Here is a 15536-nt window from a genome sequence, read left to right as displayed (position 1 = left end):
CAGGAATAGAGCAGAATTACAGCCTTCACACTATCTAATACAGACCCATTTGCTTTCTCCAGCACCCATTTACATATGAGATTTCAAGTCAGAGAGTTGCTCAGCTAGCGTGAAAGCCTGGGAGGACTTGGTGGAACCCTTGCCTTTAGACAATGGGTACACTGCCAGTAGTCTTGGCAGGAATAAAAACTAACCACTATGCCAAAATGATGTACTAGATTACTTTCAGAGAAAATCCAAATGGGCACAAATAGTGTGTAACTCGACGAGGAGACTCAGAAAAATTATTCTAATTTAATAACCTGATTATGAGGAGTCTCTGCATGTTCTTTTTGTCTTAATAGTTCAATACAAAAACCTGGTAATGTTTTGGGATAATATGGACAAACTTTATACAAGAGTCTACTCCGCTGGGTAATGACAGCAAGCAAGAGTGATCTGACCTGAATCCTTTTAGAGGTCCCCCTGCTGCTACTAAAGGATATCTTCCCTTGCCAGCTGCTCACCTAAGCCACACTACTGATTCCGTGTTTAGAGATACATCTTTGTTTTACCATAATCTTCTGCAGTTCTCAGGGGCAAACTCGGGTTGTGTCCATGTATGTACCTGACATTCCCACTCCATTGGGTTAATCTTTTTGTCCAGAGTCAGATGTTGCTCCAAGTGTTTCTGTGCAGCTTTCATGTGGAGAAGGGGTGTGTGCTAGACTTGGCTTGTTTTGCTCATAATATAAATACTTTTTTTTCTTTTCTTGTTTTGCAGCAACAGTTGGCCAAGAATATAAAATTTGGGCAGCCTCCACAAATGACAGTTTCTGTGAGGACAAAGGGGGAGGCAAACACTAGTGTAGAAGAGAATGTGTCGCTCAGTAGCCCCATGGAGATTGAGACTCAGCAGGACACAGTGATCTCAGACAGCAGCAATAAAGTAAGCACCTTAAATCAATGTATTAATGGCATTATAGTGATATTAAAACAGTGAAGTTCACTGGGGTGTAGCAGATGTCTCAGTGGGCTGTTTTATGTGGGTGGGATCAGTCAGCTCGTGCTTCTTGGACTGGTGAGAAGCGTGTGCTCTTGGCATCCTAAGCTGAGTCCCACAGAATTACCAGTTTGAACATCTGCTCTGAACTTCCAGCAAAGCAGACATCACTCTCAGTTTAGCTAGAAGACAGGAAATTTTTCTGAGACAAAAAATGTCTTGAAATATGGACATCTCAGAACGGAAAGTTGTGCACAGCATCAAATGTCAAAAAGGAAAAATAATTCAAAAATGAGAGAGGTCTGGAGCCTAAATCTGTAAAATCCTGGGTCTTGGAGTAAATATCCATATTTCTCATGGATAGGAAGTGAAGTCAAAGAAGGGGAAGAAACATTTTGAGGATGCTCCCTAAATCCAGACATCCAGTATAATTCAAATAATTATTCAAATGATCCATGAAGATTTTGATACCAGGAACTGTGGGCATTTGGGTGTCTTGTTCAGACAGCAAAGAAGCATGGCGAGTGATGGAAGCTCTCTGAAATCCTGTAAGGCGAGAGTGGCTCTGTGTGTTGCTGTACTGGCTGAAGGGAGCACGGGGGACAGAGGGACATCCTTCCCTGATGGGAGGCTGACATTGTGCCTAGAAACCCGTGAGGGAGGCACCACGTGCATGCAGCCCTTAAAATCCTGGAGGGACATTGGGGCATGAACCTCCACTTGTGTTCACCAGCACTAGTGCTAGTTGTGTGAAAGGCAAAGCCAGTAAGTGTCCTCTGCAGCTCATGCCTATATTCAGCCAAACACATAGAAGGGAGATTTATGACTGAGGAGGCCCAAATTCTTCATCAGTCTTCAAGGGGCAACATAGCTCCTCTGTGACTACTTCCTTTGTGGCTGTGGTCAGCTCTGTCAGGGAGCCAGGCACTTGCACGCTCACGCTTCTCCCTCTGCAGTCTGGAAGGCTAAAAATTAAGCCAAAGTGTGGTACATTTATTCTGCTTCACAAACACTCCTTTCTGAAGCAATCAGTTAACGTGAATCAAGATTATCCTGCATGCCTTAGAGCACAGAGTGCAGTGGGACTGCAGACAGATTTTGGCTATGTATCCTGGTACTAGGCAAGACTGTGTTTGAGACAAGCACAGGTTCTCTGCAGACAGCCTTTTTGCTGGGTCGTGTCACCTAGTGACCTCCGGCTCAAAGGAGAAAACTAAGAACCCACTAGAGTATCTTTGTGTAATAAGGAGGGAGAGGTTCAGTCCTTACCACTTACACTTTTAAATACTATGTTTTGAAAACAAAATTAATGCCCCTTTGCATAATTCTTTCTCCAAATACTAAAGGAACAAACATCCCTACTCAGAAGAAATTGCAGATACCAGTGCTACATGCATAGGGTTGGCCAGAGCACTCAGTACTTCCCTTTTCTCTTTCTGTGCACTACTCATTCCCTGCTTTATCAGAAATTTCTGGTGTGCTGCAGCTTGCCTAATTTCTGCTCCTGTCTCTGCTGTTGGCCTTGTAACTCCTCTGCATGTTTATCTGCATAGGTCCTGGGGAGACGGGGTGGCTTGTGCTGGGAGTTGGTGGCCAGGAACACATAGCACTGCTCAACTTCAGACAGGTTTCCTGTGTTACTTTGTGACTTCTGATTCTCCCGACTGAGTAACTTGTATCGATGGCAAGAGTTCTGGGTTTCATTTAACCTGTATTTGTAAAGCTGATTTTTTAGGCTTCATATCAATGATCATGTGCACCTGGTATAAGGGGATCCCAACATTCATTAGGTTATGAAGTAATACTGTGATATAATGATTAAAAACAATGTTTCTGGGAGTGATGAATGCTGCTTCAATCCCTGCGCCTTAAAATTCCACTCCTGTGAAATGGCTTGGAGAGGGACGGGGGGTAAGGAATCATAGTGACTGGCAGGCTCCGGAGCCAGCTTGCTTTCTAAGAAGAGGAGTCATCAGGAATCTGGAGTTGCAACTCTTTGCAGCAGCATAATGTCTGATCAGATTCCTCTATTTTTTCCTTAGGTGTAGGTCAGGAGAAAATAAAGTTATCAAGAGATGACTGAAATTCTACAAAGCTGTGCTCTTTCTTTTTATTTGGAACCTGGTTATCTTGTTAAGGAAGCATGAGTGTTTTGCGTTTCGTAGTGCCTTATAGCAGCAACTGCTTCTGTATAGACAGCAGTGATTCAAGGTGCAGCAAAGAGAAATATATAGCATTTAGGAACATCAATTGTCTATCCATCAATCCTGCAGTGACAGGAAATAGGGTAAAAACCCTACATGCATGATTTCACAAGTTCTTTGAACCATATTTATTAGATCCTTTACATTTTAATATCTAGCTGTGGTAATCTTGTTTTCTAGTCCACTGACACTCCAGATTTGTTGAGAGCAATGACTTTGCCTGGAATAGGACATGAAGTGGAAGAAAAGGTAAAAAAAACTTTTACATTTGGTTCGCACTGTTACTTTCTAATTTTAGTTATTAGAAGCATGAGAGTCAGTTTTTTGCTTTAGTACATATTTCACTATTTCATTGATCATCCAAGATTTTGTGAACATTGTGCAGCTTTGGGGATAGTAAATAAGCAATAACTAAGATTGAGAAACCTGTAAGAGCTGATTGCAGCAAACATCAGAACTCGGTTTCTGCCAGTCTTGCACCATTCTTGCATTTGATGTATTAATCATAGAGCCATAATTTTCATAAGTACTTCTACTCCTTTGTTATGCTTACATGTAATTCAATAAGCGTATGCAAAATGTTCCATCAGCTTTTAAGTAATTGGTTCCCTGATTAGCATATGTTTAACCTCAGAAGATTACAGAGCTGTCTTGAAAACAATGTATGTGATTTTTTTTCTTTACAGAAGATCTTCTCTCCCTTCTATTTTTTCTGTTTTCTTTTTCCACTTGGATTGTGCAAATACAAGTCTCAGGATGATAGCTCAGTGACTTATGGGAGAAACTGATTACAGGGTTACTCTTACACATCTAGACATACAGTTCCACTGTATTTATTCATGAGAGGAGTCTCACTAAAGCACTTTGCTTGTATTTGCACTTTCTGAACCCAGATATTTGAAGGGCAAGAGAAAAAAGCACCAATCAAAGCCAGTATTGTCTTATTTTTTGCTGTTCTTTGGTGCTAGCTTGGACAACTCCACCTGACTGTGGAGGGAAGGTTTTCCGCAGGCACTGTGCCAGTCTGAGATCCAATACCGTAGTCATCTCCCATGCAGACAGTATAGCTCTGGAGCTGTTCGATTATAATGCTTAGACAAGTCCATCTGATTTGTTCTTGCCTAAAGTGTATAATCCACATTATTTGAAGATGGAGATATTTTTTCCACAGTAAGCGAACTTTAAAATGTCCCAGTGTTCGATGCTGCTTAAAACCCTGCCTCTGCCGTTCCCTTTCCCAACAACTTGTGAGTGGAGCTAAACTGTGAAAAAACTTCAGATAGAATGGTCTAATTTTTAAGTGAGAAGTATAAAAACATTAGTACTGGAAATGGGAAAATGTGTGTGTGTGCATGTGTTATTTATTTATTTATTTATTTAAATGGAAGAAATACCTTAATAATAGCTTCTTGTGTTTGTGATACAAACAGGTCACTCCAGTCAAATCATCTCGGCCAAAAAGACAATTTTCCTGTTCTGGTACAATTGAAACAATCAATTTGGATGCTGTTCCCCAGGCTGTTGCTCGTCTAGACAACAGTGCAGCTAAACACAAGCTGGCTGTGAAGCCGAAAAAGCAGAGGATGTCAAGAAAGCACAAGAGATTAACAAAGGTAATGAATCACTGGTCAAATAGTGAGAGGAGTGGCATTGCTTTTGAAGCTGGGTACAAAATAACCACAACCGAGTGCACCAGAAGTAGCTATAAACAGAGGACTGTCTTAAGATGTGATTAACGTTGTTAGAGATAGCTATTGAAAGCTTCTTCAACAAATCTTGTGTCTCCAGGGCAAAAAAAAATGCATGCTTCTTTCATTTTGTCTTGAAAACAAGACAGAGACCTAAAGATAGAATCCTAGCTGGAGAGAAGATGCAAAGAAGTTTTAATATAGCCAGTTGAGACAAACACCTGAGGTACTTCCACTAGGATTTTACATTGGGAGACCTTTCTGATTCTAGATTTTCTAGTAAAAAAATCAGGTCATAAAAGTCTGAAGGTTATCTGTCACTGTTAATGCTGCTCTAGTATAGGCAATCAGGAAAAAAAATAGATTCTCTAAAACTGGCATGGGTTCTGACAGTGATAATATAAGTCTTATAAGAAAGAGTAAGACTTAAGTAACACAGCTCTTGCTACAGCTAGAGTGAACTATCAAATCCTCACTTTGTACATACACTTACTACATGGCTATTTTGTTTTTTATCCTGACATCTCACCAGTGCTTCTAAATGGGACAAGTCTATTAAACTAATACAGGGTTCAAGAGAGGCTACTGTCCTTTCTTCTGCACCATTGTACTTGCATTTATCACTCTTGCAATGGGGAACTCAAATTTAAACCTCTAGTTTATACAGAATGTTTAACTGGAGCCAAATGATGGCTCAATAAATGATAGCTAGACAGGGCATTAGCTGAGCTGTTTTTCTCAAGGAAAGTGCTGTGAAGCCCTCTTCAGGTGCAGCTCATCTTCGGACCATGTCGCTACAGAGACATGGAGTAAGCTGTGAAGAAGATCTGCATTCAGATTATTGCAGGTATTGCACATGCCAGGGCTGTGGGGCAAGCATGGAGAACTGGTCAGGAGTTACCAATGTCTCGGTACAGTACAGTACAGTGTTGCTGGGGAGCTGAAATTCTCCGTCCATGCATGATCACACAGTTCCTGCAATAGAACTGGAGTCTTAGCACGGATAATGAAGAAGCTATCCTGGCTCAGGATCTGTGAAAAGAAACCAAATTCTGTTTCCCTGAGCAGCATTCTTTCCTGGCTAGCACTGCAGAGCTCTTTTATGCAGGCAACAGCTTCTGTCTCTGCAAGTAACAGCTAGATTTGCCATGAAATAACTGGCAAAACAGTGCCCTTAAGCCAGTGATAATTATTTCAGGCTTAAAGGATGGAGTTCTAAGTAGCAGAACAGGCATATGAAACTTGTGTTCTATTCCTCGGGCTTCTGTAAATTTGAAATGGCAGGTCTCAATCTGAATTAGCTCATGGACACCAAATGGTGATTCAATATTTAGCATTATACTGTTATCACTGTTGGGATGTTTTCCATCTTTTGAAGGCTATGATCCAAATAGGTGAGAGGCATGGGATATATGATGATGTGATGCATAAATTGGGGTATGTTGGCTCTGGATCTAAATCGTTGTTCTTAAAAAAAAAAAACCTGATTTTTATTTTTTTTTTTTTTTACATTTGCAACTGATTGTTTGTTCTCTATAAAGAATAACAAGCCAATAGGCAATATTCAGTCATTCCAAACTTGTCTCCCAATTTTAGGGATCACAAAGTTTAACAATAACAGAATTTGAGCCAGAAGACCTAGACATTCAGCTGTATGGAGACAGATACCCAGGTTATAATGGGCACATCACAGCAGACAAGCTAATCCAGAATGGAGAGGAGCAGAAGAAGCTTCAGCTGTCACAGGAGAAAAGAATTGAAGATCACTGGGGGATCTTTGAGGCTGAAAGGATAAGGCAGATTGTAGAAATGGAAGAACAAAGAGAAATGGAAGAACAAAGGTGCCAAGAACTTGAGCAGATGCAAAGAGAGCAGGAGAGAAGGCGTGAAGAAGAGAGGAGGCAGTATCTCCTTGAAGGAGAGACATCTTTGAAAATAGAACAGCAAACATGCCATAAAGAGGAGAGAAGACTTCTGGAGACTGAACTGGAGCAGCAGAGGCACCAGCACCTGGAGAAGCAGAGGCAGAAGGAGTTGGGGGCGCAACAGGGACAACAGCTGGAGGAGCAGAAGCACCAGCATCAGGAGGAGCAACAGAGACAACAGCTGGAGGAGCAGAAGCACCAGCACCAGAAGGAGCAACAGAGACGAGAGCGGGAAGAGCAGAAGCTCCAGGAACATGAGGAGCAACAGAGACGAGAGCGGGAAGAGCAGAAGCTCCAGGAACATGAGGAGCAACAGAGACGAGAGCGGGAAGAGCAGAAGCTCCAGGAACACGAGGAGCAACAGAAACAAGAGCAGGAGGAGCAGAGGCACCAGGATCAGGAGGAGCAACAGAGACGAGAGCTGGAGGACCAGAGGTGCCAGGAACGGGAAGAGCAGAGACATCAAGAGTTGGAAGAGCAGAAGAAGCAAGAGCTAGAGGAGCAGAAGCATCAGGAATGGGAAGAGCAGAGGCACAAGGAGCTGGAGGAGAAACGGAGACGAGAGCTGGAGGAGCAGAAGCGAATAGAGCTAGAATTAAGGCAACATGAGATTGAAAAACAGCATCAAGAGGAAGAAGAAACAAATCAGCTGGAGGAACAAAAAAACCTCAAGGAACAAAATAAGGAAGAAAAACAGACACAAGAGCAAGAAGAGAAAGAGCTTCGAGAAGCTGAAATAAACCTAAAACAGGAGAAAGAAGCTGAGAGCCTCAAACAACAGAAGAAACAAGAGGAACAAAGGCAGCATTTGAAGGAGAAAGGAGAAAAGACAGAGAAGGAACAACCCCAGCAACTAGTGGATAAGAAAAAGAAACGGGAAGAGCAGAGAAAACACAAGCTCACAAAACAAATGCACATGGAAAGTGCAGAGGATGTGCAACAAGGTGAACGGAAGCAGCAAAAGGAACAAAATGAGCAAGAATGGAACAAGCTGGAAGAGCAGAATGTAGACACAGAAGGTCAAAATCTTCAGCAAAAGCAACAAGAAAAATCCTTGGAACAGCAAGAGGACAAGGATCAGTTGTGTCCTGGATGGGCTGATAGTCATCCAGTAGAGGAGAAGCTCTACGAAGGATCAAGATCCCCAAAACTCAAACAGCCAGGAAAAGAGAATAAAACAGCAGAAGAAATCCTAGCCCAGAAACTGAAGAGAGAAGTTGAAGCTCAAGAGCAAAAGCGAATAGGGGAGGAACTTAGGTGGCAAGAGGTAGATGAAAGACAAACTGCATCCAGACCCTTTACATTTCAAGTGTCTTCTGGAGATAAACAGATCATATTTCAGAAAGTAAATCTGAGTCCAGTCATGCCTGTGAAAGGAGCAGGACTCTCTTCTCCATCCGTCAAAGACTGCAGGATGCACACTGCCAGCAAGGGCTCTCACACACTCCCATCATCTGTGTGTGTACCCCATACAGCTATTTTGGTCACTGGAGCACAGCTGTGTGGCACAGCAGTTAACTTGAACCAGATAAAGGACACAGCTTGTAAATCATTACTTGGCTTAACAGAAGAGAGAAAAAATGTGGATATTCCTTCACCAGAGAAGGCCCTGAAAAAAACCCAGGATCCCAAACCCAGCAGCAGTAAAATGAAGTATGCACAGGAGGCATTGAACAACCAGGCCGTGCTAGCTGAGTGGGCTTCTATCCGCTCCAGGATCCTAAAGAACGCAGAAAACAGCAAATACAATGAGAGAGACCGAGTAAGTGTCTGCAGACACAGTGATGACTGGACACCTCGAGGACGGGGTGCTCCCCATGGTAACTTGAGGAAAACCCTCTCTGCAAATGCAAAGTTCTCGATAACACCAGCATGGCAGAAATTCTCAGAAGCTTCAAAAACCAATTCAGACACTGAAAATGTAAGTACAGCCAAAGGCAATGACACAGTGGCTGTGGGAAGAATCACTGCCTCATCCCCTGACTCGAAGGAGGATGTGGCTTCCATTTCTAGGGATAACTTAGCTGAAAAGGCTAAGGAGAAAATGGAAACCCATAGTGAAATGACAGACAACACAGACGGCTGTAAATTTGCAAAAGATCTTCCATCTTTCCTTGTTCCATGTTTTCCTCATTCTCCAGGTAAAGACTTACCCCAGCCAGAACTTCCCAGTGCTCTGGAAAATCAGCAGAATAACAGCACAAAAGAAGCAGATAAACCAGCACCAAATGGAGAAGAAAATGTTTCCCCTTTTGGGATAAAGTTACGAAGGACAAACTACTCTTTACGTTTCCATTATGATCAACAGGCAGAGCAAAGGAAAAAGAAAAGATACAGTGCGGGAGACAGTTTTGATGGTGTGCCTGACCCACTACTTACAACAGAAGGTGAGAAAGAATCCACTGGTTTTGTTCCACAGGAGAGTACATCGCCTGGCACTGGAAGAGTGAACGTCCCTGGTAATTTAAAAGACTCAAAAGCCTCTTCAATTACTGTGATAGAGATTTCACAACCAGCAGGCACACCAGTAGTCCTACCAGCCACTGGCCAGAGTGCTTCACCCCCTCATGAGAAACCAGCATGCAAGTCACTGGTCTCACAGAAACCTGCTTTGGCTCCCAAGCCCACCAGCCAAACACCGCCATCGTCTCCTCTCTTTAAAGTGAACAGATCAAACCTAGCTGATACACTGGGGCAAAGGCTGGCTAAAGCTGAATCAGATGGTGGCTGGAGAAAAGAAGACAGAGCAAATGCTGTACACCCTGCCCCGTCCAGTGAGAACAAAAATGATGAGGAGGAAATCAGAGAAAAGAAGTCATTTTTCCCATCTATAAGTATTCCATGGAGAGAAAAAAATGACAAAAAGCCTGAGCCACTGAAGAAAGGTATGTATTTTTCAAAGGTCATTTAGCTATTGTCTGCATTTCCAAAACTAAATACCGGAGGTCCAGAGGGAGACATTTGGTTTTAAGTGATAATTTTTACCTGGCATATTATTTGTGGAGTACCTCTGTTTTGCTTTGGGTTGTCTGAATGAATGGGACTTCCCACCCCCACAATTTAATTCAGAAACACACAAACTCAGTGTGACCTGCTTAAGTTAATTTCAGGGAGGTAACTGAAGTGTGTGTGTGTGTTTTTCTTGATAGAGATCTTACCTAGCTAGGCAGATGATGGACTCTGTGTTCCATGTGTAATGGTTTTAATCAGAGGGAATAATTTTTATAATTTTATAATTTACATTGTTTCTACTTTTTAGGGGAATACTATCTAGCTTAAATGATACTGAGATTTAGGTCCCCTTACAGAGTCTATCCTGGGTAAACTATCTAACCCAATATAGCTGGGCATTTCAGAGACAGTCTTCAGTAACAGAAACAATTACAGCAGCCAGAGTGGCTATTCAGAGAGGGGTTGAAAGCCCTGAGATAGTATTCTGTACAAGAGCAAAAATTACTCTTTCAGCGTAAGGACACTCAAAAGAGCAAGGCAGAAATTCAGCATTTAATTGGGAAATCCCATTTTTTTCCATTCTTGAATTTTGCAAGGATCAAGACACTTCTAAAACCATATCTCAGTGGAACTGCTGCTTAGTTTTTTACAATTTTTTATACTTTTTCCTTTCCCTTCCCTTTTTAAATGAGGATGTACGGAAACTAGTTGGAGGCCCAGCTGCCAGCCTGGGAGAGCAGGGCCCGGGCCAGTGGTGGGTTTCTGTGCTTGCTGAGCTCACCTGTGCACCCCAGAGCTGCTCCCTGCCACTCACAGCTCTAGACTGGGTGCTAGCCCCGGTTTCATGCAGTGTACAGAAAGTCAAATGCTCAAGTGATGATTTAAAAAAAAAACAAAACACACCACCCCACATTTTTAAAGAGGGTCTGAATTCATAGCAGTATATAATTTCAGTGCCCTTTATTTTGCTGAAGTTTGGATTTCTTCCCCTAAATATGACTGGAAAATCAAGGAACTGTAGTACATAGTGGCCAGATCCCTTTCATTAGAGGTGTAAACAATTAATGCACTTTCACTTAAACGTGTAGTAAATTAGGCTATCGGTCTAAGAGTCTGGGATACGCTTTTTCACCAAAAAAAAGGACAAATTTGGACAGCTGTATGAGTGTGTTGAATTAGGTCTCATTCTTGAGGCATAAGAACTGTTTCAGGATTTGACATACAGTCCGCAAAGGTCTGCGACTGGCATGGCATTCAGTGTGCTCTGCTTCAGAGTCTTCACCAGGTAGAGAAGTTGTACTGGTTTGCTTGAGACAAGAGATGTGTGCACTACTTAACCAACTCTTTCCATGTTTTCTTTCAGAAAAGCCAATCCTCCAGAGCAGGCACTCTTTAGATGGCTCTAAATTGATGGAAAAAGTTGAAACTTCACAACCACTTTGGATTACATTAGCACTGCAAAAGCAAAAGGGATTTCGTGAGCAGCAAGCTACGAGGGAAGAGAGGAGACAAGCCAGAGAGGCAAAGCAAGCAGAGAAGCTGGCTAAAGAAAATGTAAACAATCTTTAGAAACCTGACCATTAGAAATAGTGATACCATAATTATAGCTGTTTGCTAGTTTTCTTACATGAAAGGGATTAATTTTTTTTTCTGTTTGGTTTGTAAGATTTCATAAAAGCTAAAATGTCAGTGGGTAAAAAGTAGTCTGAAAGTCTGAAGTTGCCTTTTGCAAACCTGAGACTGTCAGGAGAAAATACTGTGCAATAGTGTGACAATTTTAGTGTAAGCTCTGATGCCTTAATATAAGGTGGTAGTTAATGGCAATCATAAGCACAACCACTGCGCAGGTGATGGAGCAGAAAAACTGTATGCAACAGGGTTCTGTCAAAGCTTGAGTAGATGTTAAGCCTTAATGCTTGGGGAATAACCTCTGAAGTACTCATTCATAGGTGAATACAGGTTAATATTAGTGAGTTTTAATTTTTTTTTTTTTGCAATTTATTATTTGGTTAAAATGTAGATGAATAAAAGAAGTGAACAGTCACGTGAAGCAACCCAAATGCCTAAAGCAGGCACTGAATTCAAGTATCACTTGTTTCCTGTTCTCTAAATAGCTATTTACTCTCCATGGTTTTCTATTAGTAAGAAAAACACTTCTTATAGTACAGAAGTAATGCTGTATATAGGTACCACAGATGATAAAAGGGAGATTATGTGGCTGAGTATATTTTGATGTTTGTTATGAGACCCAGATTTCTGATGGCATGTGCATATTACAGACATAGGTAACTGGTGGAAAAAAAAACAGCAGTGGGTGTGAAGTTGCCCACAGATGCACACTGTTTCAGTGCTGTATTTAACAGGCAGGGCTGGCTCAAACTGTTCAATATTTTGATGGAAATGACAACATGACAAATTTAACTTTGTGGGGTTTCTTCTACGATCTTTAATACATGTTACTTTTAGAAGTATCAGAGTGTTTTGAGTCTGCTGAAAAGGAAGGTTAAGGAAAGGACAGGCGATGAATGAAAGCATCAAGTGTGACATCTCTTACCTGTGGCCACTACATGACAGACTGTTTCTCGTTTAGCAGTTTTCCTTCTCTGTTCTAGGCTGCTGCAAATTATCAGTCAGATAATAAAACCAACAGCAGCAAAACAAGCACACTGCAGAAATCTACACCTCAGGAAGGAGAGAAGAAAATTGAGACTGCTGTATCAAGACTAGAAAGAAGGGAGCAGCTAAAAAAGTCAAACACCCTTCCAACTTCTGTGACAGGTACAGTGAGAGATTCAGATTTACTCTAGGAATAATGCACTTCAGAAATAGTATTACATGTTTTTGAGATTTTTTTTTTTTCTCATATATTACCCTTAGAATTACAAATGCACTTGCTTTCAGCATGGAACAATACAACTTGTCCCAGCCTCATCTGCTGGCCATTATGCTGGAAGTACATAATTTTAACGAGTTTTTACCAGGTTCCACGGGTTATTAAGGTTGTACTACTGCATTTGCTTAGAATTGACCCAGTTCAAGCTAAAAAAATTAGGCTGTCTCCCCAAGCTATATCCAACAGTATTTCTGGAACATGACTAACGCACATTAGAGTGATTTGATTTACTGTAAATCGTAATTGCAGTAGTGTCTTGCCTTTTGGTTGGGGGTTAGGACAGAGAGGGAATGATACTTGACTTCTACAAAGTGTATTTGTGTAGGAAATTAAGCATATTGTGTTCCCACACCTCACAGTTTGACAAGGAGAAATACTCACCCCAGAATATTTGGAATTAGTATTCTTGTTTCATTCAAAAAAGCAAAAACTAATCAATTCAGTTGAAGGTAGCCTGTCGCTTTGAATTTGGGACTTCTCCCTCCTAGTCAAGTATTTGGTACGGAAGGTTGGAACCAGAACCAACTGCTTTATCTGTCACTTCAGTTAAGGTGAAACAATTACATATTCAAAAGGCAGGCACATTAAAATAAAAAACTGCCTAACGGGCATTCTGTTTGCAGTGATGTAAGGACAAAAGATTCAGTAGTGTGATGTTACGCTGTACATGGTCAATTCTAGCAGAAATCAACTCTAGTGCAATAGATGATGCCAAATTAGATCAAAGAAGGGCCAAAACCCAATGATCCTTGATCAGTCTATCTGCACTAGAATGAGAGTTTCAGGAGGAAATTCAGGAGGAATTACCAACTTTGAATTACCTAAAGTGAGAGCACAGAATTGAGTTGGCCCTAAAGAAAACAGTGATTGGATCACTGGCTACATATGGAGCCAGGTAGCCATTATCAGCTACACAAATATACTATATACAAGCATTTGTTTATAATGGACGATTACACTGATATGGGTTTCCCACAAACAGGAGAGCATTTAAGACAGAAGACCCTGCTAGACTATGCTTAAAATAAAAAGTTTGCTGAGTCCTTCTCTAAGCACATTAAAAAACACCCAAAACTTTAAGAAGTTGGTATATTTCAGACTCGCACTTGAATCTTGTACAACCGGAACTGGTAAGAGGGTATAACTTTAAAATTGCACAAACTACCATAACGTTTAAAATAACTCACTTTTCAAGTGTCTGTCTACAGCAATAGCTGCTGCTAGTGTTCCTTTACTTATAGCTAAAAATACATGATTAAAGTTGTACTAAAAAGAAAAATAAACAATTTTTGCCATCCATGCAATTTTAAAGCTTTTTAAAACATTCAAAACCTGAAAATGAAATGCAACTAAAAGTAATTTGGGCTGAATCTGAACATTTAACAAAAAAAAGCTCTTTGGCTCATAAAAAATAAAACATATAAGGGGGAATTAGTGAGGAGTTATTTTTTAACTATGATTTTTAGAGTTACTCCATAGGTAGGACTCATTTCTATCCAGGCTTCCTTCAAGGGCATTCACTGTTCCAGAATTAAACAATCTTCCCACCTGACTTCTGCAATATACTTCTACAGTTCTGCTCTGTAAAGTTGATTGTTAGAAATCAGTTGCTTAGTCAGCACATTTGCTTGCTGAGACAGCTGTTTGTCTCAATTATACTATTTTAAAGAAAATCTGACAACAGCTATTGGAGACAGCTGGGTCATTTCTTGTTCAGGATAGTTTCATGGGAGTGGTTGGCTGAGGCAGAAAACTACAGGACCACTTTCTTCTCTGTGCCTATTTAAGAACCCTAGTCTGAAGAGGGAATCTAAATCCTACAGAATGCAGTTGGGTTACATGCCTTCAGCAGTTGCATTATCAAAGAGAAAAAAAAAATCCAGCTTTATTTCCCTTTGTTTGCTACATTGCAGATGTAATTAAAATAGTTTATGTAAGGAAGATGAATGGCAAACTGGAAATGTTTTTTCTGGATCTCATAGAGACTGAAAATTTTGTCCCTATATTTGTGAGTTACATTACTTGGAGCTGCGTCTGAAAAAGTAAACTCAGCTCCTCCTAACTTGGTTATTTTGCAAATACAACAAAAAGTAAAATTTAACTACAAGTGTTGTGAATAAATAGGAAGTGTTAGATCAGAATATCTTCACAGAAAAGAAGCAAAATATCTATAACCTTGCAACAAAGTACAGGGTTCAACTAATGGTTTTTTTTTCCTCTTCCCCTTCCCACCCAATCAAAACAGTGGAAATTTCAGATTCTGTTCCATCAGCCCCACTGACAAAGGAGGTGGCCAAGAGATTCTCTACACCTGATGCTAACCCTGTGTCAACAGAACCAGCCTGGCTTGCATTAGCCAAGAGGAAAGCAAAAGCCTGGAGTGACTGTCCACAGATCATAAAGTAAATTGTAAAATTAAATCTCTCCTGCTATTAATTTTTCTTTTTCAGCTTTTTACACATGACAAAACTGAAAATGCATGTACTGAAGGACTGAAAACTGAACCGATTACCATTTTGCTCTAGCTCACTGTAAAGTCTACTCAAGTCATATATTCCATTGCTTTGACAAATAGCTAAATGAGGTCACAGCAAAAATTTCAGAGCCAGACTCTCAAAAATTTAAGAATGGTCAGATACTGGATGTAAATTTTAGCAAGTATAATAATAAGGGCCAGAACTCAAGTTCAGAAGCTCCTTAAATTCTGTGGGTATTTGGTTCTGGAATTTTAGATCTCTACACTTAAGTGGAGATTTCAAAATTTTTTTTCAACACTCCACTGTTGAAAACTAAGGCAAGATGCATGTTCCCTTCTCTTACTCGTAAATCCTTTTAAGTGTTAAATTGTATGAACTGTCAGTTCTACCTGCTATTTGAAAGCTTCTTCCCTAA

General features: G+C 40.8%; 1 protein-coding gene across 1 annotated transcript in view; it reads left to right on the top strand.

Annotated features, from left to right (window-relative positions):
* The window catches only part of KIAA1211 (KIAA1211 ortholog), a 37546-nt gene extending 22010 nt beyond the window's left edge, over nt 1-15536 (top strand). The window contains exons 3-9 of the mRNA XM_010075144.1: nt 764-928; nt 3367-3435; nt 4617-4799; nt 6471-9684; nt 11115-11305; nt 12364-12529; nt 14890-15536. Coding sequence (XP_010073446.1) covers nt 764-928; nt 3367-3435; nt 4617-4799; nt 6471-9684; nt 11115-11305; nt 12364-12529; nt 14890-15050 — 4149 coding nt within the window. The 3' untranslated portion in view covers nt 15051-15536. The remainder of the gene's footprint in view (nt 1-763; nt 929-3366; nt 3436-4616; nt 4800-6470; nt 9685-11114; nt 11306-12363; nt 12530-14889) is intronic.

The sequence above is a fragment of the Pterocles gutturalis genome, unplaced genomic scaffold (genome assembly GCF_000699245.1).
Source record: "Pterocles gutturalis isolate BGI_N339 unplaced genomic scaffold, ASM69924v1 scaffold9212, whole genome shotgun sequence".
NCBI classification, from domain to species: domain Eukaryota; kingdom Metazoa; phylum Chordata; class Aves; order Pterocliformes; family Pteroclidae; genus Pterocles; species Pterocles gutturalis.
This window is presented reverse-complemented; position numbering and strand designations above follow the sequence as displayed.